Source organism: Rhizopus delemar, genomic scaffold (genome assembly GCF_000149305.1).
Source record: "Rhizopus delemar RA 99-880 supercont3.30 genomic scaffold, whole genome shotgun sequence".
Lineage (NCBI taxonomy): Eukaryota > Fungi > Mucoromycota > Mucoromycetes > Mucorales > Rhizopodaceae > Rhizopus > Rhizopus delemar.
This window is the reverse complement of record NW_027137854.1, coordinates 1-26,007: the sequence shown is the minus strand read 5'-3', so window position 1 is coordinate 26,007 and position 26,007 is coordinate 1. Positions and strand designations below refer to the sequence as shown.

Below are 26,007 nucleotides of genomic sequence, written 5' to 3'. Positions count from 1 at the left end.
CCACTTCCACAACCACTTCCACAACCACAACCACAACCACAACCACAACCACAACCACAACCACTACCACAACCACAACCACCACCACAACCACAGACCACAACCACAACCACAACCACAACCACAACCGCGACCGCAACCACAACCTCAACCACAACCACAACCACAACCATCTACCACAACCACAACCACAACCACAACCACAACCACAACCACAACCACAACCACAACCACAACCACAACCACAACCACAACCACAACCACAACCACAACCACAACCACAACCACAACCACAACCACAACCACAACCACAACCACAGCCATAGCCACAACCACAGCCATAACCACAACCATAACCACTGTAACTGCTATAACTGCAGCCATATCCACTACCGCAACTATAACCACAACCACAGTCATGGCCGCAAAGTGCAGTATCTGCTTCATTTTTTGTTCTTTTTTTATATTTACTTTATATATAAATCTGTTGTTTTTAGTCAACTATTTCATTATTTTCTTTTCTTTTACTTTTTTATCGTAATCGCTTATAATATTATCATCATATCAATCATCAACTGTAATCTTATATTTGTTTATCTTTATTTAAACAAAATATTTACTTTCTTAACAATATCACCCATTTTGTTCAAATTTCATTATAAATAAATTGAAAATCCATTGGAAATAAATTGAAATCAACTCAACCCCTTTTAAAATAACACGTATCTTTTGCAAATAGTATCTGTTGCTTATGCGACTTATATCAAGTCATTAGTTGTTAGCAATCTCCCACTTAATTTGTTTTATCTCGTAAGAACCAAAAAACCACTATAAAATTCAACCAGACTTAAAAAGTTATCCTTTTTTTTTTAATATTATTATATTTGCTGCTATTTGTATTCTTTTCAACTTAATTAGCTATAGTTGTAGATCTAGCATAAATAAATTTTAATATGAATATCTGTTCCTGCTTATGCAAAGTAGAATATTTAAAATTATTTCTTGAGTACATCTCTATTTTTTTCATTTATGTCTCATTGTTTCATTTATTTTATGTTTATGCTATATTAAAACCAACTTGTAAACGTGTTAAAGGTGTGAATTTAGTTTATCACCCGAATAATAGTGAAAAAAGGACTATAATCAATCTTTGTAAGCCATTCACTACTATCATTTCTTACAAGTTGAATATGAATCATCTTTAAAGTATGTTGGTATACGACAATAAGCATAAATAAGCATAAATAAGCATAAGCCTAAGCCTAACCTTATAAGTACAAGTATAAGCATAAGTATAAACATAGATCACTATGTGTGAAAATGTCTTTTTGTCTCGTTTACATATCAAATGGGGTGCGCCTAGTGTGTCCGGCATCACTCCGTTCACTCTGGTTATTCCCAAAAGTAAGCAGGTAACCCACAGGATCCTAGGGTCTAACCTGTATTAGTCAGTCCATATAAACATTCTTCTATTTACTATCAAATGAGAAAAGTCGGAGAGGGGAAGGCAGGATTTGAACCCGTGTCCAGAGAACGCTCAACCCATACAGTAGTTGCTAGAGGTACAAGCGCTAACCCATCATCAAGAACATCTTGGGTTCAAGACAGCCTATCCGCTTCGAGTCATATTAGCGATCAGCAGACGCTTGCTTACAAAGATTTCAGTTTTCCATCGTCAGGTGGTTGAGATATACGCCTTTCAATCAGACTATGAGGGTTCGATACCTGATATCGACGTTGACTTTCAGAAAAAAAAAAAAAAAAAAAAAAAAAAGAGGAAAGAAAGAGGAGAAAATGGAAAATTGCTCTTTTATATTGCGGAATTACAATTGTGACGTGTAAAACACACAATAAATTTTTTATTTCACTGTCACTTGGAGCTTGACTGTCAGATAATCTTCTTTTTTTTTTGAAGTATATGCTAAAGAAAGTAAATAGCATGAATAATTCATATAGTGAAGCTTTGTCAAAGTGAAAGACACTGTATAGAGTGTCATAAGTTATTTTTGTTGCTATGCTTGAGGTTTTTCTTTTTGATCTCATTCCTTAAATTATAAATGCAACAGCCAATAGCTATTTAGAAGCAAAAAAAGCGCAAAAAGTGTGTCATATCCCACCAATCACGGCTATTGATTATGAAATTGCGTGATTTTTATCAGCAATTATGTTATCATTACGTTTTCGCCGTCCACTTCATATTTCTATAAATATGCCAGACTAATTCTTTTTTCTTTTTTTTTGCTTTTATATTTTTCTCCTTTATTCTTTTTTTTTCTATTACTCACACTATGTCTGATTTATATCTCAAACCTTATGTTGAAATTGCCTCTGGCAATAATTCTAGTGAATTGGTAGAGCCAATTGTTGCGATTAGTACTCGTACACGTTTACGTGAAGGTAACTTCATTATTTGACATAAATAATCATCTGATATTTTTTTAGACGAAGTTGAACATATAGTGCGCCCCATGAATGCTTTGTCTGTATTGGATCGTCAACGTTTTTTCAATGCTGGTGGTACAGTGATGAACGTCATATAATTATATGCCTAATCAATGATTCATAGCATCCATGGGAATTGAGGAATTTATGCATCTTTCATCCGGTATGAATCGACAGGTATCCGATGATATACTTCAGCATATACTTGGATGCGTTTACGACAACAGCAGTGACCAATTATCTCCGGTATTTGTTAACAACAGCTGCGAACCTGTTCCTGGTGATATCCGTATATCCACAGACATTGACTCCTTTGCATACGTTAGTAGCGACCTGCCTTTAAAGCACTCATGTACATTGGATATCAGACCACCATACAGTAGTAGCTACACGACTGATACTGGAGTAGCCTGGTCTCATGAAAGATATACGAACGATGTTAAAGTTGGTGTGCACAAAATCTCCAATGTTCAATTTTTACATAGCGAAAGGCTTCAGGTACTTTTTTTTTTTTTTTGAAAAAACGAATCTTAAAGAAAGTTGCTAGGTTGCCATTTTCTTCCCTGGAATTTATCGTGAAATGGTTCAGACAGAAGGTGCACGCCCATCATACTTTATACCTGTTCTTTATCATGAAAGGTTCGTCAATATGGTCCTTCTCCCTGCTTTGGATATTATCTTTGATACGTCAGTTGTCCCAGTACCTTTAGACTACCAGTCAGCTGCTGATTTTGGCTTAGGGAAGGGTATTACCTTAAGTATGGAAGAGGTGTCGCAGTTGATATCTGCTATGAGGGGTATCCTTTCACGTAACTCAAGTCTAAGTGCTATATTTGGCGACTTCTTCTTTGTAACGTGGGGTATGGGTATGAAATCCAGGTTTGTTGGGGACGAGAATTTTGTGCATGCCTTATCTTCACAAGGCTTCATATGGGACAAAATGGATCTTAGCAACCTCTATCTGGACTTAGGCATCAACTTTGCAAGCCCTCAACTTGGTCTTACAGGATTATGGTCGACTGGAGAAAGAAAAGATTTTCAGTCTATACTGGAATTGCTTTTTGAAGACGAAAGCTTTCATAAGAGCATGTACCGTCATGATCCTTTTTGTGGCCATTCAGGTATTGGTGGGTTCAAGTATGGGAATCGCAAGTCCGGTTTTATTCGGGTCTCCGCGTACTCCCATGCAAAACAGCCGTAGTGCATATGGAGAGAGACATGGCAAAGATTTTGATGCTGACGACGTATTCAAGGTATCCCCAGGATTTATTAAGCATGTAGTAAGTAATTATTTTATTATGTAAACCGGGCTGTAGCTTACTTTAATATTTAGGCCAGGATGAAGCACTGTTTGTCATTGATGAAGTATAAGTCATATGGAGTGCGATTGGAAGTGCGCTTCACAGCGAATCATTGGGATGCACTATATAATCATACTATGGATTTGGCCAAGTATGTAATTGACATCGTACATATAAATATTTAACGCTATTTCCTTAGGAACCATCTTCAAGCACATGTCAATTGGTACAAGTCTCATGCTCTTTCATCCTTTGTTGAAAAGCGTCTAGACTGTTTAGTTGCTTTAGCAAAAAACATCCATAGTCAGAAACATTCTCGGTATACAGCACGGCAACTTACAGGTGTAGCACTCATTGCTTTTATGCTGTCTTCCTTAGTTCACCGGCCTTCTGATCGTAGCTGGTGGAAGCCATTTTCCGATCAATTAAAATCGCATCGGTGCCGCAAGTCTATGGCTTTGTTTGTACCCAATCTATTTAAATTATCTGAAGATGGTTGCCACTGGTCATCTGCTATTAGTATGAAGCAATATCTTCATGGTGTACTCCACAGAGATATAATTAACAAGATAGTGCCTGATCATGGCTATGAAGTCAAATTGCCTGAATGGCATTATAAATTCCCAATGCTCTTAGAACAAAGTAGTACAGCCAACAATTTGAACTTCGACCTTGGTCTCTATGATCAATATATAGATTTGGTTAACAAAGAGAATTACTATTGGGACCGTGCTGTGATGTACATAGGCTACTTTGGCTTAAGTGATGATTGCGTGGAACCCTTTGCTCACTTGGTCATGCATGAACTTCTATCGAAGTTCTCAAAATGGGATAGGTACTGCAAAGACCAGCAGTCCTACGAAAAGCTATACAAATATGGATCCAACTTCTTTTGCACCAAGACTTATTTAAATGAAATCTTAAAGGTACTATCTCAGATCGTTATTCAGCTTGGTTACTAAATTTTTGACAGGATAATTCTTACAAGGTGTCAAAATCCGCATATGCAAAAGAACAAGTACAAAAATTGCTTTTACCAAGCTACTACGAAATAGAAGACGACATCGAGGCTGTAGCATTTCAGCACCCATCCAGTGCATGGAAATTACTACAGTCTAGGGCGTGCTACATCATGCTATGCAAGAACAACCCGAATTTAAGATCAAGTCTTGTCAAATTTCGCCTATTTATGCTTGAATATATCTATGAAAACTTTCATTTTATCCCAAAAACTGCAAAGGACAGAATATGGACTGTAAGCAAAGGGCTACTCTTTTATGAGATTTAATTTCTTTTAGGTAAAAGAATATGTTTGATTGGAATTGGTTGTATGTGTTGTATAATGGTTTAGGTAGTAAAAGAAAAAGTGTAAACAAAAATCAAGAAACAGTTTGGGTACTTTTTGAGACTGATCTTTATTTCAGTTTAAGTTAAAGTAAAAATTATTCTAATTAAAGGCAGGTATTTATATCTTATTGAGTGAGTGGCTTGATATCTTCTATTGTTATCGTTCTTCTAATATTCAGGTACTTTAGCAAGTGTTATCTATAATTATGATTATGAAAACTTTTCATTTGTTCTTTTGTATGCCTGTCATAGATTATCTTTTTATTCTGAGAGTTCCTCACTGATTTGAATAAGGTTACATTACGCGTTATTTCAATTATGTGAAAGATTAGCAATATTTCTGGCATTGGATTGGATTTGGTTACTTTAGTTGATACTTCTTCTTATCAAAGAACTCTCATGAATACAATACATATTCTAAAAGAACATGTTTAATTGGAATTGATTGTATGATCTTATTTAAATAAACTTATATTTTATTTTATTTTAATTATGATCTTGTATTAAGACTTATATTTATTAATGTCAACTACAATCAGTTACTGTTCTACAACAAATTATTTCTTTTTCCTTTTATTGTTTAAACAAATTATATTATTATTTGTTAAATGTCGTTTAAGATTGCCTTGTCATGACTAGATCTTCACGATGGTAATGTTAGCACTTTTTTTTTATATAAGTTGCTATTCTTCAATGTCATTGGTCCTATGACGTTAGCTCAACGAAATAAGCTTGCATGAATTTTAAAGGTTTTTTCTTTTCTCATTGCTCTTTTTTTTTTTTCTTTTTTCCTTGTATTTTTGTCATTACTCTACTTTGTTAACAGCTTTTGATACTTTTAACTATTGCTGATATGCACCATGTCTTGAAAACAAAATAACCAAAACTAAATCAACCCAAAAAGTTAACTCATTACAAGCAAAAGAAAAACAATCATTTTGTTGCATGGGTATAAAGTTGTTGAATGTTTTATTCTTTTTAACTATTTTTTTTTATCTTTGCTTATAGTAAGTTCTAGTATTCTTTTACTTTAAATATTGTGAGTGCTTTAGTCAAGATGTTTCTAACGAATGGTTCACTAATTAAAAAAAAAAACTTGGTTATGGTTATATTACAACATGCAATAACCCTTGCTCTTCTTTATATCATTATTTGTATTTCTTTCCGTTTCTTACATTGACCTCTTACGGACTCTCTTTATAGTGTGCAACCTAGATGTATAATCAGTATCATATCATACTGTAGACCGGTTTGTCGCAACTACTCATCCTTTGCTTTTGTATACTGTGCTTGGTGTATGGTTTTATATCGTGTATGCTGTTCATATTAGGTAAAATTATACTCTATGCGGCTTCAGATAGATCGAACTTTGACTAAAAACATATTGTATAGATAGTATGTTTGAACAAGACAAAAGGTATAATTTTTTTGCTTGTTATTTTTTATTAACTGATGTTCTTTATTTATTAGATTTTGATATTTTGTTTTATTCTGCAATGAAGATTGTGTATGAATTGACTGTGATGATACCAATGATAACAGCAATGATGATAGAGTATATGAGCATGGACTTGAGAAAAAGTAACAGCTGCTGTATAAGGCAATTATTCATCACGATAAAAAGAAAAAAGAAAAATAATTTGGTAAATAGTAATAAAATTTCAAATATTTAAATATTAATCATCCTGTTGAATGTAGATTGCAATGAAGGTTGTTGAATGTAATTAAATCTGCTAAACGAATTGCATTGAATGGGATGTCGAGGTCAGGTAAGTAATGACTTATGTATTATTTCTGTTCATACTTTATTCCTTTTCTTTTACTATTCCTTTTCTTTTATTATTCCTTTTCTTTATTATTTCCTTTTCTTTATTATTCCTTTTTTTTTATTACTACTTTTTCTATTATTACTTTTTTCTATTACTTTTTTTTATTACTTTTTTTAGTTACTTTTTTTTTTATTCAAGTGCATATTAAATGAAAAATGTACACTATTGAATATATAATCAAATAAATAAAGCATCGCATTATTAAATCATTTAAATTTGTCCATTTATACTACCCTATACAATAATAAACCTGCCCATTTTACTGGATATACATGCTTAAACGTAGCCATACTCTGCTGATGTACAGAACGACTAAAGTCTGCCTCATCCAATTACATTGTTGTGTGAAAGTGTTCGAGAGCTTATATTGAATTTGTTTTCAAACTCCTCGGCCTTAATTATGCTAGACCAAGCATTAATATGCTAGTTCTCGTGTTAATATTGCCTACAGAGGCAACAAAATTTCGCTAAATTCGACATTTTTAGCGTTTTTATTTTGCTGATAGATGGATGAAACTAGCATTATGCGGAGATTTTTTGCGCCGTAGTGTTCTTTATTTTTTTCGCACCTAAATCTTTTTTCAAAATTCAAAAATGACCAATACAACGAAAGTTACATTTTTTCTCCAAAACCCATAAATATCTGTTAACCAAAAAATGTTCAATCTTGCGATATGCTTTATCCAATTGGAACGATTATTTGCAGTGTTCATTTGGAAAAAAGAGGCGGTCCTGACCAGTATAGCACATATCAGGAACAAGGTGGTTTCTTGGTGTAGTTGGTTATCACGCCTGTCTAACACACAGGCGGTCGCCAGTTCGAGTCTGGCAGAAATCATTTTTTTCCCGAGTAACGCTTTATCGCGTTTTTTTTTTTTTTTTTGCTCTTGTAGTGTTGTAACGAGAATGATGAAGACATCTATAAAATTTTGGACGGTACAACTGACTTTGAAATCGACTTACTTCAGTAATTTAACTGAAATACACAACATCGACTCAAGTAAAAATATCAACCTTATTTCTTTTTCTTTTCCCTCTATTATTTTTATATAAATATCCCTATATCTTTTATTTCAATTTACTTCAGTTCACTTATATTCACTTCTATTCAATAAATAGTCTCTTAAAAGACAAATCTATCTATCTTATTTTATTACAAACAAGTCAAATTCCCTTGAAGCAAGCTATCTTCATTGTATTCATTTTATATTTTTATTACATTTCTTTACATTTTACTTTACAAATCAAGTTTGATCCACTTAACAAGATCTGGTGGTCACTATACACAAGCGAACTTATAACACGAATTATCTACTCTATTTGGAACTTACTTTATCCAATACTTTATTCAATTACTAAAACTTTATCTCAACAACTTATATCAAATCTATCGAAACCCGAAAGCCTAACGAACCTTACAGTGTTGTAAGGATGCAGATTATAAATTTTGACCCGAAGGTACATAAAAATTAATGCAAGGCACAAAAATTAAAAGGTGCATTAAAATCAAGGCATGCTTTAAATTTAAAGCATGTTATAAAATTCATAAAAACTATAAAAACAATTAATTCACTTACTTTTGACAAACTTACTTCTGACATACTTTACTTTTGATTATTTTTAAATAAATATCATTCAAAGCAAATCTCTTTTATTACTATTACTATTTTACTAAACATCAACAACAAGTCGAGTCCCTTGAAGCCAAATATCTTCATTGTATCACTGTTAAAGCTCATATCAAGCTACTATTACCTTTATATCAAGACTGATCTACTTTAAAACAAGATCTGGTGGTCACTCCTATCAAGAAAATACTCAAATATAACTTTACTTCATATTCAAAACTACTTTAAACTCTTTATAAATACACAAGGCCTAAATAGAAAACAAGCTATTACAGTGTCGTAACGAGAATGATGAAGAGATTTATAAGATTTTGGACGGTACTGTTGTGACGCAGTTGGTGTAACTTTTGCTGAAGAAGGGACTCAGTCCTAGGAGGGACTCAGTCGTAGGAGGGACCTCAGTCCCTGAAGATAAACCAAAAAAAGTTTCAAAAATAGAAAAGCACAAAAAAATAATAATCATATAAATATCCCCTCTTATAATTTGATTTAAATATACTGAACTTCACTTTTAAAAACATCTTTTATTCAAATAAACATCGAGTTCCTCTTTATTAAAACTCTTTATTTTTATTTTATAACTCAAGCAAGTCAAGTCCTTTGAAGTCAAATCATCTTCATCGTATCACTTTTATATTCTCTTACCAAGAAAACTTTTCATTACTTTTACTGTTTGATCTACAATACAAGATCTGGTGGTCACTTACTACAAGCAAGCCAAGTGATTTATCCAAGAATACAGTAAGGGACAAAATCAGTCCGTTTTTTGGTTTTTTCACAATGCCTCTCCGAGAATTACTTTTAGAGCTCCGCTTTACGGACACTAAATTTGGACGTAAACTGGACAAAAATATTGGTGTAACCTAATTGCTTCTAGCTGCATTTCTTCCGTAGTTATGGCAGAAAAAGTAATTTTCCGTGATTGCTGCTAACGCCCGATTTTGCATTAGGCACCATATCTCCAGAAACAGTCACTGGATTGACTTGAAACTTAGTTTGGTATGTCTTATGACGTCAGTGAACGCTTACGCGTTCTCATATTTTAGCTCATTTCATTTTTTTACATTTTTTCTTTTTCCCCATTTACCTCATCTCAGATTAGCCAAACACGCCCTGAGAGCAAAGAATGCCGACAAACATGCCCAAATTGAAAACATGATGAACCACTCCACTTCATGGGATGTAATTAAAAAGAAAGTAGGCTGTGGAAAGTCCATGATTCGAAGAATTTCAAAGAAAACCAAGATGCAGTCAAAAAATAGCGCGGGTAGACATCATTTACTCACACCTAGGGAGGAAACCAAAGCAGCTAGAGATATAAGACTAGGCTTATCTAAAAGCGCAGCTGATGCCTCCTTTGGCATTAGAAAACCAGATCGATCAGTCAATCCAAAAACAATTACTCGTACTTTCAAACGCAAAGGTCTAAAATCGGCTAAAAAAAAGACGGCACTTCCACTTAATAATGACAGGCAAAAGGCACGATATGATTGGGCAAAAGCTCATAAAGACTGGTCCGAGACTGATTGGGAACGCGTTGTCTTTTCTGATGAGACAAAGATCCAAAAAAGAGCGTCTAATGGTCTATAATACGCTTGGAAAGAGGATAATGCACCTTATCGAGACAATCACTACAAGAAGAAACATGCTTATGGAGGAGGCGGGATTATGCTTTGGAGTTGCATAACTATACATGGAGGGGGCTACATGTCCTGGCTACAAAGTAATGTAAATGGTGAGCTATACGCATCGGTACTTGAGGAGGAATACAAGGAAACATTGAAGTACTATGGCCTGCAAAGTAGTGACATGATCTTTCAACAAGATAATGAAAGCATCCATTGTGCTTCGGCTCCTTCAAAATGGTTCCAAAAGAACAAGGTTAAGCTCCTGAGTTGGCCAGCATACTCTCCTGACCTTAATCCAATTGAAAATGCATGAGCCATGCTTAAAAAGAGGGAACAGATGACAAGACCACCCCTTCCGTGATTGAGGCTGATCAAGCATTTTTTGACCGGGTTTCGAAGCTTTGGTATGACCTAGCAACTCCAGAGTACTGTAGAAACCTTATTCACTCCATGCCCCGTCGAGTTCGGGACGTAGTCCAGCGTAAGGGCCGTGATACCAAGTACTAATTAAAATTCAAAGAAATAAAAATCCGTTATTTTCAATATATCTTCTTATAACATGTCGAAAACTAAAAATGCCAATCCCGACAGGTATTGTCAGATTTGTTGAAAAAAGAGGCAAATTTTTCGTCAGCAAAGTGGAGCTCTAAAGTATAATTCCCGGCGTGGCATTGCGAAAAAACCAAAAAACGGACTGATTTTGTCCCTTACTGTAAAAAGGAACAAGAGAGGACGAGACTCGATAAAGAGATTGTTTTATTTAATAAGAAAATTGTATTCTATTTATACTTTTCATACACGGATAATATTTCATGTCATGGATTAATAATTAATGAGTATGATATATCTGATGACAAATAGATAAGGGTTACGTGTTCTTCTATTGTTATATTTGTCATAGAATACTCGTATATGATTGACTGCGGCTGACTGTGATTTAGTTCCTGTATTTAATGTAGTTTAACCGTGCAATTACGCAGAATCTTATCCTTAATGAAGATTATCCGAATTAACCTGTAGCCTGTCTATTGGATACATTTTACATGTAGCTTATTAATACTGTTTTCATATCGAGTTATGAATGATGGATACATCACCAAATTTACCCATTCAAACACAAATCTTTGATCTCAAATTCTTTTACACTCTAAAGAAAAGTCAAATTTACTTCTAGACTCTTAAGGCCATAACGAGAAAAACATTAAAATTACACTGTAACACACGAAACACGAAAAAGGAAAACCCTATGGTTATAGGAGAGATGCTATCTCAATAGCAAACGATGCTATGCTAATTGAGATATTTGCAGATAAAAATTTGAGAATTAAAAGGAGATAGTACTTGAAAACTAGTGAATGAGTCTCTATGTAACCTCTTTATTAGATTTCAAGACGAGAGAGAGAACCCATTTAATCAAACTACGCCTTTATATAGGAAATAAAATTATTCAGGGACCGAAGTGAGTTCAAGATCAATTTTAGTGTTGAACTTGAATAATATAAATATTGTATATGGTTAATATTGTAAATGAGTCTTAGAGAATATGTAATATATAATATTATGTATTCAGTACTTGTTATTTCTTATATAAGATTTGAGTAATCTCGTACGAATAATAAGTATTTAATGAGGTAAATACGACACTAATAGCAAAGGAATTCAAGGACAACAAAAAAAGAAGAAAACAAAAGAAACGCCAAAAACAGCATAAAAATATGAAAATCAAAAACATATAAATATCAGTATCTTTTTATAAATATTTCGATTATTATTATCTTATCCTATTATCTTACCTATTATTTTAATTTACTTTACTTTATCACAATAAATATCCTTTGAATCCAAATATCTCTTCATTTTATTTGTATAAATAGGAAGAACCAATAATCCCTTGAAACTTATATTTCATTGTAAATCCCTTTTATTTTATCTTTGCTTTACCTTTATTCTTTTTATCCAATTCAAGTCTGATCAACTTAATAAGATCTGGTGGTCACTTACACTCAAACATACAGCTATTCAATTTTACTTCTTTGGATACAAACTATATCCAATGTTGTATCCACACAACTAGTAAAGTGAATATTCATGGATAAACTTGGAAATTATGGGACTATAGCCTAACCAGATCTCTATTAATAAATGTGAGAATTCTGCAATAGTCCATATTATCCTTGTAACCGATTAATTAAAATAGCGATAAAGATCCAGACATTCAAAAAAGTATAAATACCCTCAATGTTCTTATTAATAAAGTCATATATCATCTTTAGTTTAATAACTATCGTCTTTTTGTAGTTTTTGTCTTCTATTTCATATTTGGCAAAACATCCAACACCTTATTCAAGTCACAATATATTACATTAACAACTTACCTCAATCCTATCTAAACCCTGAAATATGACGATTTCACAATAATATTGGTGCCAATGATGATTGCTAAAGTGTTTTTAAGTATAAAAATATGAAAAAGAAGAATTAACGAGACCGAACAATAGTTCTAAAGTCGAATACTTTTATTAAAGAAAGATTTCAAGGCTATTTATATTAGTTTGAGCAAGACCTGAGATTAAATGACAAGAGATAGTTACGACCGATATGATTTGACATGTATAAGGAAAATTTTATAAACTGATGTAAATAATCAACTGTCGAGATGAAAGTGAAACTTGGCTGTTCAGGGCAGTTGGCAATTATCAGAATCTATTCTTATTCAAACTCATTTGTAAAGATTTAGCTTAGATTGATAAGGCTGTTATATTATTGACATGTCAAAACATGACAATTGCGTTGTAACGAAGAAACTAATAATATTGGAACTTGTTAGTACTTGGGAGTTGGCTTGTGCTAAAGTGATGTAGATTTGTTTAATTTGAGGTTTGAAGTCTTGAATGACTTGAGATTAGGTAACTTGATTGGACGTTTAGCAGTTCTTTTGATAGAGTAAATTGTCTTTGAGTAGTGACCATCATATCTTTTTAGATCAATAAGGTTAAGAGTAAGATTGTTTGATAAAAGATAAAAATAAAAGGAATCTTTCTTGATTTACGATAACTCGGGTATCAGATCAGAAAGAATAAGTAAAAATAAAAAGAAAAGGTAATTGTGACGCAATAAGAAAAAATTGCTTTTTAAGCGCAAGAAGACATGATTTATTGGATATTGAATATTTGTTAAAAATAATCATCTTATTTATATAAAAAATATGGGGCGCCTTTTGTCTCTTGTCATGAACTGTAAATTACAGTGTAATTTCTGTTAAGGATACATAAGATTATAGTCACTTTATTTTAGTAAAAGGAATCTCATATGATCCTAAATAATATGTTGACATAACTTTGGAATCATTTATAACATTATTCCCAACACAGATCAATAAAAGACTTTGATTAGATTTTTATATTAAGCTTTATTCATATTAACTTCACACAGTCAAATGTATGGCGTGGTTGTAATATAGTTTATTGATGATATGAGCATGTTGAATAAGGAATGACAATTACTTACCGGATCATCATTAAGTCATGTAAACCTTTATCCTAACTGAGATATTATTATTAGCCGTAATATCCAATCACGGAACTAGAGGATTTTATATTCATCCGTACCATCTCCTAAATAGTCCTACATCCAGAGTTATCTGAAACCATCCCAATAGCATAATTGACAATACAAGCTAGGAACAGGCTAAACTAATAATTAGAAATAGTAATCATCTATTCTGTCGAATTGATCATAAATCTGTCCTAATTCTTTATCCGTATCATGTCTATAAATACTCTCACTTTTTACATGTAGAATTTATCATATTCAATCTTAGTTATCTTAACTTAATAAAGAGATACCAAGTTCTAACAGTATTTCTTTATCTTTGTTGTTATACTACTTTTACCTAAAACCCCCCTATCCTAAACAATTTCTATTGCTTTAATGGCTTGAGATTTGAATAGGCTTTTAGATTGATAATAGAGTTGATAAGAGGATTTGATAAGAGCTTTAAAGGTAGATTCGTTGCTAATAGTGAGCACCAGATCTTGTTAAGTTGATCAGACTTGTTTGTAATAGAGTAATTTGATAAGAGTTCTGAAAGTGTTTATAATGAAGATAATTGGCTTCAAGGGACTTGTCTTGCTTGTGTTTTAAAAGTATTATACCAAAAGACTCAGAGATAAAGATACTTGGTTTATTGATAAAATATATTTATATTGTTAAAAAAAGGTCAAGTTAAGTGAAGTTTTTCAAAAAGAGAATAAAAAGCCAGGCTTTTTATAAGCAAAAAAATATAAAATTCAATTTTTACAAAAAGTAAAAAATATTGACGAAGGTTAAAAATCTTGAAGTGGTTAAAAAATATCAAAAAGTAAAAAATATATCAAATGGTTAAAAATTTTGTCAAATAGGTAAAATAATGATAATTTGTAAAGTGATTTACAAAACGTCAAAAATTAAAAATTGAAAGTTTCGGCGTTCACATCTTCATAATCATAGCTACTGTTATTTTGTAGTATGTTTGGTTTGGGTTGAGTGTTTTTAGAGAAGTTTTTCTTGAAATTTTTAAAGTAAGGTACTGTAGTGACCACCAGATCTTTTAATTAAGATCAAATAAAGGTAAAGATAAAAAATAAAGGGATCAGGAACTTTTTATGAGAAGGTTGCCTGTTTATTGAATAAAATATATAAAATAAAAATGTGAGTAGAACTGTACTGTCCTTTTTCTTCATCTAAATAGTTGGGATATTTATATTGTTAATTTTTTTTTCTTTTTGACTTTTTTCATTTTTTTGACTTTTTTCACTTTTTTGACTTCTTCGTCACACTACACCACTAGTGTGAGATTCAATATACTTTCTGGTTTTGGCAAGCTTGATATAAGTTATTGATATAAAGTTTTAATAGTTGAATAAAGTATTGGATAAAGTAAGTTCCAAATAGAGTAGATAATTCGAGTTATAAGTTCGCTTAAGTAGAGTGACCACCAGATCTTGTTAAGTAGATCAGACTGATTTGAATAAAAGTAAAAGTAATGTGTAGAAGATAAAATAAAAAAAGAGATTACAGTGAAGTATATGATTCAAGGGATTATTGGTTCTTCCTATTTATAAAATAAAAGAGTATTTTGTTTTCAAAGGAGATTTATTTGGATAAGGTAAGATAATAATAATAATAATAATAATGCTTGATAAATTGTTGATATTTATATGTTTTTGGTTTTCTTGATTTTGTGCTGTTTTTGGGTTTTTGTGCTTTTCCTTTGAATTGTGAATGTTGTTGAGTTATTCAATTTCATTGAGTTATCAAAAATATTGAGAGTATGAATTTAGTTCAGATCCGAACTTTCTTTGACAAGTGGTACAGTTTGACTAAAAGGATCTATAATTTCGTCACACTACTATTGTCACAGTGTTACACTACTACAACACTAATTCAAAAGGAGAATGAAACATACGACAAAAGTTTGTTTGTCGTGTTTGATCATGAATAGTCTTTTTATAGTATGTAACAAAGGTACAGATAAATTATTAAGTAGTTAAAGATTGGTCTTTTTATCTAATAAAGATAATGCATATTTATACTGTTTTACATTTGCTGCGGAGGTGACATTTGTTATGTTGTAACTTGTCGGTTATACTGTAGTTAGATGTGCTTACGGAGGTAAATTTAGGTGTTTGGTTGTTAAAGTTGATAGAGTTTTTCTTGATAAGAGTAAGATTTAAGCAAAAGCTTGTTATATTTGTCGTTGATAGTGACCACTAGATCTTATGTGTAAGATCAATACGATGTTTCTTGAGAAGGTATTGGGATTTAAAGTATATAATAAAAATGTCAAGAACTTTATAAGTAAAGATAGCCTGTTTATAATATAAGTGATTCTTTATTGAAAATGAATAAGATATAGAATAATTGTGTCAAAGAAAATAATTGTTGGGATATTTATACTAGTTGTGGTTGTTCTTCTTTTTTTTTTTTCTTTTTTTTTTGAAGTTTCTTTCATTTTTCTATTTTTTTTCATTTTTGAACCTTGTTTGATTTTTGAACCTTGTTTGATATTTGAACTTTCTAGTCTTCGCTAGCCTGACTTTGTGTAACGCTTTCATTTTGGTTTTGTGGGTTACAATGTATTGGTATAGTGTTGATATTGAAAGCACTGCGGATATACTGCGTCTATGCTGCTGTAATGATTTGGTTTATAGTAGTTTCTCTGTTTGGGAGTGTTGAGTTAAGGTTTAAATAAACAGATTTGGGTGTAATTGATATAAGAGTTGCTTTTATATGAGTCAGATTTGGCTTAATTCGCTTGTTATAGTGACCACCAGATCTTATAAAGTAGATCAGACTGTTTTGATAAAGGTAAAATAAAAAAAAAAGATAAAAAGATAAATAAAAGGGGGTTTTACAATGAAGTATGATAGCTTCAAGGGACTTCTTGTTCTTGATGTTAAATAAAATAAGAGATAATTTGCCTCTTTAAAAGAATATTTATTTGATAAAAAGAAAAAGTAAAATAAGAAGTGAAGTATTTTTGTGATTATTATTTGGAGTTATTTATATGTTTTTGGATTTTATGCTTTTGTTCTGTTTTTGGTATTTTGGGTGGTTGTTATAACATAAGAGGCGGTTGTTGTATAGTGTAAGGTGGTTGTTGCAAACTGTAAGGCGTTCGTTATAAACTGCAACGATTTAAATTCCGCCGTTTTGTTCTTGCGTGTTACACTGCGTCTGTACTGCGGTTGACATTGTAATTTTCTTCAATATATTGCTTGTTTGCGTGTTTAGGTTTTTAAGTATGTAAGTTTTGTCGATAGTAACCACCAGATCTTGTTAATAGTAGATCAAACTTGTTAGAATAGGTTAAACTCTTGAGGTTTAGGAATAGCTTTACAATGAAGATTATTGACTTCAAGGGACTTCAGTATTTAAAATAAAACACAGACCAAAGGGTTTCAATTGAACGCTTGATGGATTTATTGTTTTATAAAATAAAGAAAATATAAAAAGAATATAAAATTCAAAAGTAAAGTGAAGTGAAGTGAAGTGAAAATAGGGATAAGATATAAGGGTATTTATATGTTTTTGGTTTTTATAATTTTATGTTGTTTTTGGTTTTCAAGCAAAAGAGTTGATACTCCGTTTTCAAATAGGTTGTTACGCAAAAGTTCATTTTCTAACTGGCGTGGTACTGTAACTTTAACGTTTTTGTTGTAATGGCCTTAAGAGTTTAGAAGTAAATTTGACTTTTCTTTAGAGTGTAAAAGAATTTGAGATCAAAGATTTGTGTTTAAATGAATAAATTTGGTTTGCTTGTAGTAAGTGACCACCAGATCTTGTATTGTAGATCAAACAGCAAAAAGTAATAAAGAGTTTTCTTGATAACGTGCCACCAAGCTTAAACCTGAAAAATTTTAATTTTGTTTCAATTTTTTTTTGACATCGTGGACATGAGGTGTATTTTTTTTTTTTTAGACATCTCATGGCATTTAGTGTAAACATTGCTTATTTCCTGAAATTAGAGGGACTTAATGACGTTTTTTTCTTAGAAAAAAAGCCTAGTTTTAATGATATTTATTGTTAACTATACCAAATCTGAAGACACTCTGACTTTTCTGTGAGACAAATGCTTTTTCTCTACAAATTTTCTCATCTCTTGAACAACTTCTCTGCCATCAGTACATCGACTATAAGCTTCAATAAAGTCCATTGATCTCCTAAAATACCTACGTATATGTGCTAGATCGCCGGTTTTATCCAAAATTGAATCGATATTTTCCTCAAGAGACTTAAAGGAGTAATCGCATTTTAAGCGAGCTTCTCTTTTTGCTGCACCCCAGTACATTTCGATCCAATTGCATTCGCAATGGTATTTAGGATACAGCTCAAAAACGTAGACAGAGTTTATGATCACCTCCTCCAAGATAAGGGATAAGAAGGGCAATTTGAAAACAACAAAAGTACGTTATTTCAAGGGAATAAGAAAAATTTTGGAGGAAAGAAGTCTATGGATTGGGCATGATCTGGAAGGCAAGAAATGGAAGTTGCATCGTGGGACTCCAGATCGAGTTAATCCAATTTGCTATGCTCTCTATTTTTTAGAGAACTGCCCTGATTTTAAAAATCAAAAGTCTGCTTTAATTCTATAAGCTCAGAATCGCTCATATCCCAGTCTTGATCTCTTAAATGAGGGGTAAATTGATTCGTCTCATTCCTATGTTTTTTAAGATAAGCTCGTTTTCTAGCGTTAAGTGGAGGCATAGTTTTAGAGTATAAATAAGGGAGAAGAGGCACCTATGTTAAAGTACGAGCTCTTTCATATTGATTACGTAATATGTGGCTGTTATTTTTCTCTGTCCTGCACCATACGGTATAACAAAGAATTTGTTTCAAAATATGTCTTCCCTTAAGGACTGACAGCTAAAATTTTGAAATACCGCATGTTTTCAAATGATAGAAAATGAAAATATTATTAATAAAACTAACAATCTAATCCATAAGAAATATTCAGAAAGGTTTATATAATAATTGTTATGGCTTTGTTTTGTTGTTGGATTATTTGTGGAAAAGTTTATAGCTTTTGAAAATTGCCAAAAATTTTTCAGGTTTAAGCTTGGTGGCACGTTAAGAGAATATAAAAGTGATACGATGAAGATAATTTGACTTCAAAGGACTTGACTTGCTTGAGTTATAAAATAAAAATAAAGAGTTTTAATAAAGAGGAACTCGATGTTTATTTGAATAAAAGATGTTTTTAAAAGTGAAGTTCAGTATATTTAAATCAAATTATAAGAGGGGATATTTATATGATTATTATTTTTTTGTTTATCTTCAGGGACTGAGGTCCCTCCTTCGACTGAGTCCTTTCTTCAGCAAAAGTTACACCAACTGCGTCACAGTACTGTAACTTGTTAGTACTTGGGACTTGGCTTGTGTTAAAGTGATGTAGATTTGTTTAAATTGAGGTTTGAAGTCTTGAATGACTTGAGTTTAGGTAACTTGATTGAACGTTTAACAGTTCTTTAGAGTAAATTGTCTTTGAGTAGTGACCACCAGATCTTTTTAGATCAATAAGGTTAAGAATAAGATTGTTTGATAAACGATAAAAATAAAAGGGAACTTTCTTGATTTGTGATAACTCGGGTATCAGATCAGAAAGAATAAGTAAAAATAAAAAGAAAAGGTAATTGTGACGCAATAAGAAAAAATTGCTTTTTAAGCGCAAGAGGATTTGATTTATTGAATTTATTGGATAATGTTATTTTGTTTAAAATTATTCATCTTATTTATATAAAAATTGGCGTGGCTTATTGTTTGTGTTGTTTGACATCTATGTCGAACGACATCAATGTCGCTGGACATCAAAATTATTCTTGTGATCAGCATTGTTCTCTTGATCTAAAATTTCATCATTTGTGCTACAGTACTAAAAAAAACTTGACTGTATATCTTTCAACATTTATAAGTAGAAGTATTAAAAAAAGAATATTTGTAACATAATCCAAAAGAAGAATAAAACATATAGCTATTGAGTAAACATTAAGTCATTAAATAAATGACGGTTCCATGTTTCAGCCCGACGGGGGGGTCGAACCCCCAACCTTGAGATTAAGAGTCTCACGCTCTACCGATTGAGCTAGCCGGGCTAGCTGTTTTTGATGTGAATTGGTATAGTAGGTGGAGTGCACCTTGGGATAGATGTTCACTGCAAATAATATAGAGACTTTGACGTAGATTTTTAACAGACCTGACAATCATAGATCCGTAGATTTTATAATTTTTTTATGAGAAACCATTATATCTTGCTGTGTTACATCTTTTTTAATTTTGAAAAAAGATTTAGGTGCGAAAAAAATAAAGAAATTTATCGATATTTTTGTTTTTTTTGTAGGGTAAGCATTCATAAAGTTATTCACGTTTTAAAAAAGTATCTGTTTTTTTTACAAATGATCTTTTTTTGGAAAGCCTGTTCCTCTCTACTGTTGAAAGACCGATGTCTTCTTTTTTTTTATTTTTGAGGCAAAATGCGGAAATCAAAAGCAATTTGCGATTATTTTGTTCAGAAGAATACATATTAGGAAGGTGGTTTGTGTTTTTTAGCTTAGATCATTACAAACGTGTTACAAAACGTAATAAAATAGTTGTGTTTGGGAAAAAAAATGACCTGGTAAAAAAAGACTTCGTAAAAAAAAAAGTAAGTTAAAAAAAAAGACAAAGTGAAAAAAAAAAAAAGAGTCTGGCAATAGAAGGTTCATTGTTCAAATGAAAACAATCATCTAACAACAAGTACACTTCATAGAAATGCAAACTACTTTTACATTATAAAAAAAGAATACGTGTATATTCTAAAAGAATAGAAAAATAAAGAAGCTCTGCTAACATTTTGTTACAAGGCAGTTATAATTAACAAATACATACAAAACGTTTTTGTTTATCAAGTAAATAGATTGTTTTATTATTTTTTATGACAAATATTGTAAAAGAATATATGTTTTTAAGCTTATACTCGCTCATTACTTACTTTATGTTTGCACATGGGTGTAATTTGCCATTAGTCATTAGTCATTAGAGATGTGGGCAATGGCAACTTTCTTTACCAAAAAAGCTTTTCAGCAATAAACAACAATATAAGTCTGATATTCTTATAGTTTCTTTAAGTTGGAAAGAACAACTTTGCCCATGAGTCTCATGTTCGTCATCCGAATGTGTGCCATTAGGAATTCCTAATGTAAGAAAAAAAGAAACCGACATTAGACTTCGTTATTATTTTTGTTGTTATAAACTTACATTTGACCAGAACTTGAGCTTTCTTTTTTATCTTTTGTACCTTGAGCATCTAATGATAGTCCATGAAACAAAACCAGGGAAAAAAAAAAAATGTTACTTTAAGCACCGATTTTGTTTTTTGAAATTTAACCTTTTTTTTTATCAGACACGTTTTCTCTTTCTACCTATTTTTTTGCTATTTCTAAATTTAAAAATTATAAACAACATGAACAACTTCAATGCCACCAAAATTGCTTGCACCTGTTCTGAATGCAGCAGCCAACCCAATGGATACAGAATGCTTGCAAAGAGAACTGTTAGAACTCATGTTCTTATGGATAGATATAGAAATAGAGGTTTTTTTTTATTTTTCAGTGGAAATACAAACGTGCTAATGTAAAAAAAAACAAACAAACAATAGAATCGAGAAGAGTATCTGAAGCTAACGACAACGGGGAGGAAACTGTCGAATACTCGTCAGCCATTCCTGAGCCAGTAATTGAAGGTATATTTCAAACAACAAAGTATTTAATATAAGAAAGATTTTATTTATTGAAATATATTTTGCAACTTGTTAGACGGAATGAATGTTGACGAAGAGGAGGGAATGAGTAATGAGCAGCAGCTTCGTCACCTTTTGCTGTTGTTCATTGTGCTTTTTCAAGCAAAGCACCTCTCGGTGAAAGCCGGTGAAGACTTGTTGGCCTTTCTTTCCTTTTTTGTCCGTTCTCTTGGCCATAGTATGGAGATTCCAACAAAGATCTCTACTGCCCGTACTATGGTCAATTATTCCAAGGCCACCGATGGTTTGTCCCGTTTTCTTGTTTGCTCTGCTTGTCGAAGCGTTTACACTTCTGGAAGCTTGCATTCTCGCTCCTGTGGATATGTACGCTTCCCTAACAACCCTTATCGACAAGCACAACCATGTGGAAATGCTCTTTTTGTAGGCAGCAGTTTAAAGCCAGTGCTTGAGTATCCCTACAACTCAATTGTTGAGACTTTAAAAAAGTTCTTTATGCGACCCAGCTTTGAACAACAGATTGAGCAATGGAGAAGAAGGTCAGTTGATGAAGATGTCATGTTCGACATATATGATGGCAGAGTTTGGAATCAGCTTGTGGATTTAAATGGACAAGTCTTTACCCGCCAGCCAAGATCATTAATGGTATCATTGAATGTGGATTGGTTCCAGCCAAGTGACAATATGAAGCATTCTAGTGGTGCTATTTACCTTGCAATTAACAACTTGCCAAGAAATACGCGCATGAAGTTTTCCAACATCGTTTTGGTAGGTGTTATTCCTGGACCCCACGAACCAAATGATGATCAAATCCAGAACTTTTTAAAGCCATTGGTTGATGAATTGCTTGTATTGTACAATGGTGTTGTAATGCCCACTTATCAAAATCCTAACGGAGAAGTAGTTCGTGTGGCATTAATGTCCATCAACTGTGATATGCCTGCAGCAAGAAAAGTAGCTGGATACATGGGCGCCATGGCTACTAAAGCATGTAACAAGTGCTCAACTGCTTTTGGTCGTTTGTCAACCGGTACCAGGTCTTCAAAGCCAAACTTTTCCGATTTTGATGATGAAAACTGGGTGCAAAGAACGTGGGAGCAGCAAAGAGTTGATGCGTACGACTGGTTGACTGCTACGCACAAGGCACAACAAGAAGAAAAGCAAGCAAGTTCTGGTACAAAATGGAGTGAAATACACCGACTTCCTTACTTTGACGTGGTGAGATATGTAACTGTCGATCCAATGCATAATTTGTTTCTTGGAACACCAAAAAAAATGATTGAAGTTTGGCAGGATTTTGGTTTGCTTGATTCTACTGATTTTTCAGCAATGGCAACAGAGTCAACTACCATAATCATTCCTCGGCAATACACTAAGCTATCTGAAGGTATGTAATACTGCTAGATTGTGCTTATATATACGCAAAATAAAACTTTATTGTATGATGGGGCAAGATACTTACTTTTTCTTTTTTTAAAAAAAAAATAGGAAAAATCTCTGGTGCTTTTGCTAATATGAAATCAGATGAGTGGAGAACTTGGGTTGTTGCGTTGTCACCTTTCCTTCTCAAACAAAGACTGTCAGGTGAACATTTTGTGAACTGGTTGCGGTATGTCGATGCTGTGAAGCTGGTCACTGGACCTTCCATCACAGTAGAAGACATAGATACAGCACATCTATTGATGAAAAACTTTGGCAAGACCTGTGTCGAGTTGTATGGTGAATCTATGCCCACTCCAAACATGCATATGCATCTTCATTTGAAAGAAAGCTTCCTGGACTTTGGTCCCTCATACTCTTTTTGGCTTTATGGCTTTGAACGTCTTAATGGCGATATGAAAGATATTAACATCAATTTTAAGACTGGATTTGAAACAACTTATGCTACTATGTTCATTCAAAATGTTCACACACAAGATCTAGTATATTCCTTACATTCCTTTATAAATTCAACAAACGAAGACATGCTCCTACTAACCAAATTTATAGAAGAGATAGGTGAGGTTACGAATGACGAGAGTGGTTTAACGCCATTTGATTACTCTCGTTTCATAGACGGACCTAGCTTATTTAATTCGACAATTACTGGTAGTGAGCCTCTGCCACCTACGTCCTATCCTTTAAAATTCAATAAGAAGACAGAACTTATATGCCATGAACATTATGACGCTTTAAAAAATCATTATATGAACACCTATGCACCTATGACTACAAACACATACATTGATACCACAATACACTCATTCAAAAAAATCACTTTGCTTGGGCAGCTTTACCAGCCAGCAAGTGATAATTCATTATCATCATCACCATCATCATTCATTCAGGCCATTGTCGACAATCAACTGCGCATTGGTCAAATATCATATTTTTTTACTCATTCATTTGGTAACAACACTCATTACTTTGCATTTGTCAATTGGTACAGCCATGCGACCCAACATTTTCCCACTTTTGATGGTACTGGCATCCAAGTGTGGAAGAATCAGTATAAACCAGTGTCAAGGCTTAGCATACTTCCGATTCATCGCATTTATAATCCTGCTGCTGTCAAGCCATATATCGACAATAATATTCTCACTCTCTCTCTTCCAAGAAAAATTTATATGTAACAATTATGCAAAACTATTCAATCATTTATCATTATCATTATTATTATTTTATATATTTTACTAAAGAATCATTCAATAGACCACTTTTTTTTTAACAAATGTTTATTCAATTTGGTAAGAGACAACAAAACAAGAAACAAAAAAAAAAAGCAAACAAAAAAGTGGATGCCTATGGCATTGGGTTGGCAGCAGCAGAGGAGGAAGGACCAGAAACAGAAGTGGAGAAGCCAAGAGCAGGGGAAGAAAAAGCCCAGGAAGGGTAGTACTCATGATCAAGTTTATCTGGGAACTCCATTTCAACATATTGTACTCTTCTTCTAATTGTTGGTGGAGCTCCCTTTTTCTTTAGTAATTCTTTGTACCCTTTCTGGAGCTCTTTGTGGAATTCCACTACCTGTAGGCAATTAAGGTATATTAGAAAATGAGATTTATTGATATGTCATACTTACTCTTTCACTTCTGAATGATGGTCGTTTGACAATAAACGTACGGCCATCTTCATAATATGGGCCATTCTCCTCATCAGAGGTCCAATCAACCGTCAAGATCTTTTCGGCAAATGGGAACCGTGCTTGGTATGCAGCTGCGTTAGCGTTGTAAGCAACCCTCCTGTTAAGGAGTTTCTATTATAAAGTATTGATGTAAGTATTATAGGCATTTTATATTACAATTTTTAAATATCAAGTACTTACTGCATTTACGCGGCTGCGGCAGGCTGACGTTGGTGTCGTCACAGCTTTCCCATTTGCCTTATCCACCATGTAATAGAACTTGCTTCTAATCATGGTGAATACTTGCGAATCAGTCAGGCCATTGAAGCGTTGGTGCTTCCTGACTTCATCGCGCAACAGATTTTTTACTTTTCTGTTGGCCTTGTCGGTGATGGACTTGAGCGTATCAAACTTGATGCCATGGCCAACCAAGTATTCACGGTAGTGATCAGCTATGTGATCCTATAATGTAAGTAAAAAAAAAAAGAAAAAAAAAGAAATAAAGTTATTAAATTGTATTTGCTAATTGATACTTTAATTTTAGACTTACACTACACTGCTTTTTGATCCTGTTGATCTCAGCCATATCAACATACTGCTGCCCTTGCTGTGGCTGTTGAACTGGATGCTGCTGCTGCTGCTGCTGCTGCAGTTGTTGCTGTTGCCACATTTGAGCAAAAAACTGCATTTGAGCAGCCATCATCTCTGGTGTGAGACCAGAGGCTGCTCCGAAGGCCTCTGCACCAGTATGGCTGCCAAAGCTTGGAACAGGAGCAGAAACGAGGACAGGAGCGGACACGGGAACAGGAAAAGGAACAGAAGCAGAAGCAGAAGCGGAAACAGGAGCAGGAGCGGGAGCGGGAGCAGAAGAAAGAGAAGAAGAAGGAGAAGGAACAACAGTGGACGATGATCCAGCAATGCCCATGGAAACTCTTGCCCTTTTGGGGGCATTGCTGGGAACGTTGATGGGGGTGGCGACTCGTCTGGACATTTTTTTAGAATAAGTATAAAGAAGGAAAAAAAAGAAAAATGTCCTACAATGTTTTTTTTATATTCTTCTGTTTCTTTTGTACTCTCTTTTTTTTAAAAAGAAAACACTATTTGGGTTGAAGATGTTAAAGTTAACTAAAGAATAAATTTAACAATATATAAACAAGCTTTTTGAATATTCTAATAGCTGCTCTAATTTCAAAAATAGCGTTAGAACGAGCTTTCATGGTTATTAGATTTGACTGATACCGAATAGTTGTAACACTAGTAAAATGAGACTATAAAAAAAAGTATTTTTTTTCCCTTTTTTTTTTTTTTTTTTTAAAAAAACAATCTTCATAAAAGGTAAGTTCTTCATATTATATATACCATATTCCTGCTCTAACGATGCTTTTACTTTAATAAAATCATATCGGTTGCTTTCTTGAAATGGAAATGTCTTTATAAAGTCTCTTCCCAGGATATCG

At 33.0% G+C, this 26,007-nt stretch overlaps 7 protein-coding genes and 2 non-coding genes across 9 annotated transcripts; 5 read left to right on the top strand and 4 right to left on the bottom strand.

The window, feature by feature from the left end:
- Nucleotides 1-147: 147 nt before the first annotated feature.
- RO3G_17262 (uncharacterized protein) lies at nucleotides 148-384 on the bottom strand (the record flags this gene model as incomplete). Its single annotated transcript, XM_067671846.1, has 1 exon — nucleotides 148-384. The coding sequence occupies one exon, from the start codon at nucleotides 382-384 to the stop codon at nucleotides 148-150; it is 237 nt and encodes a 78-aa protein (XP_067527787.1).
- Nucleotides 385-1,310: 926 nt separating this feature from the next.
- RO3G_17261 (uncharacterized protein) lies at nucleotides 1,311-1,687 on the top strand (the record flags this gene model as incomplete). Its single annotated transcript, XM_067671845.1, has 2 exons — nucleotides 1,311-1,404; nucleotides 1,494-1,687. The coding sequence occupies 2 exons, from the start codon at nucleotides 1,311-1,313 to the stop codon at nucleotides 1,685-1,687; spliced, it is 288 nt and encodes a 95-aa protein (XP_067527786.1).
- Nucleotides 1,688-2,288: 601 nt separating this feature from the next.
- On the top strand, nucleotides 2,289-4,705 carry RO3G_17260 (uncharacterized protein; the record flags this gene model as incomplete). The annotated part of the gene is made up of 7 exons (XM_067671844.1): nucleotides 2,289-2,397; nucleotides 2,443-2,517; nucleotides 2,567-2,940; nucleotides 2,990-3,292; nucleotides 3,414-3,722; nucleotides 3,776-3,894; nucleotides 3,943-4,705. 7 exons carry the CDS (start codon nucleotides 2,289-2,291, stop codon nucleotides 4,703-4,705), a joined length of 2,052 nt encoding a protein of 683 aa, XP_067527785.1.
- Nucleotides 4,706-7,683: 2,978 nt separating this feature from the next.
- Nucleotides 7,684-7,757, top strand: RO3G_19233. The gene has a single exon. It is a non-coding gene; the product is annotated as a tRNA-Val (tRNA).
- Nucleotides 7,758-10,254: 2,497 nt separating this feature from the next.
- Nucleotides 10,255-10,488, top strand: RO3G_17259 (uncharacterized protein; the record flags this gene model as incomplete). The annotated part of the gene is made up of 1 exon (XM_067671843.1): nucleotides 10,255-10,488. One exon carries the CDS (start codon nucleotides 10,255-10,257, stop codon nucleotides 10,486-10,488), a length of 234 nt encoding a protein of 77 aa, XP_067527784.1.
- A 7,257-nt stretch (nucleotides 10,489-17,745) lies between these two features.
- On the bottom strand, nucleotides 17,746-18,006 carry RO3G_17258 (uncharacterized protein; the record flags this gene model as incomplete). The annotated part of the gene is made up of 2 exons (XM_067671842.1): nucleotides 17,746-17,878; nucleotides 17,951-18,006. The coding sequence occupies 2 exons, from the start codon at nucleotides 18,004-18,006 to the stop codon at nucleotides 17,746-17,748; spliced, it is 189 nt and encodes a 62-aa protein (XP_067527783.1).
- A 1,728-nt stretch (nucleotides 18,007-19,734) lies between these two features.
- Nucleotides 19,735-19,807, bottom strand: RO3G_19232. Its single transcript has one exon. It is a non-coding gene; the product is annotated as a tRNA-Lys (tRNA).
- A 1,727-nt stretch (nucleotides 19,808-21,534) lies between these two features.
- Nucleotides 21,535-24,059, top strand: RO3G_17257 (uncharacterized protein; the record flags this gene model as incomplete). The annotated part of the gene is made up of 2 exons (XM_067671841.1): nucleotides 21,535-22,834; nucleotides 22,936-24,059. 2 exons carry the CDS (start codon nucleotides 21,535-21,537, stop codon nucleotides 24,057-24,059), a joined length of 2,424 nt encoding a protein of 807 aa, XP_067527782.1.
- A 428-nt stretch (nucleotides 24,060-24,487) lies between these two features.
- Nucleotides 24,488-25,541, bottom strand: RO3G_17256 (uncharacterized protein; the record flags this gene model as incomplete). The annotated part of the gene is made up of 3 exons (XM_067671840.1): nucleotides 24,488-24,682; nucleotides 24,752-25,012; nucleotides 25,101-25,541. 3 exons carry the CDS (start codon nucleotides 25,539-25,541, stop codon nucleotides 24,488-24,490), a joined length of 897 nt encoding a protein of 298 aa, XP_067527781.1.
- Nucleotides 25,542-26,007: the final 466 nt, after the last annotated feature.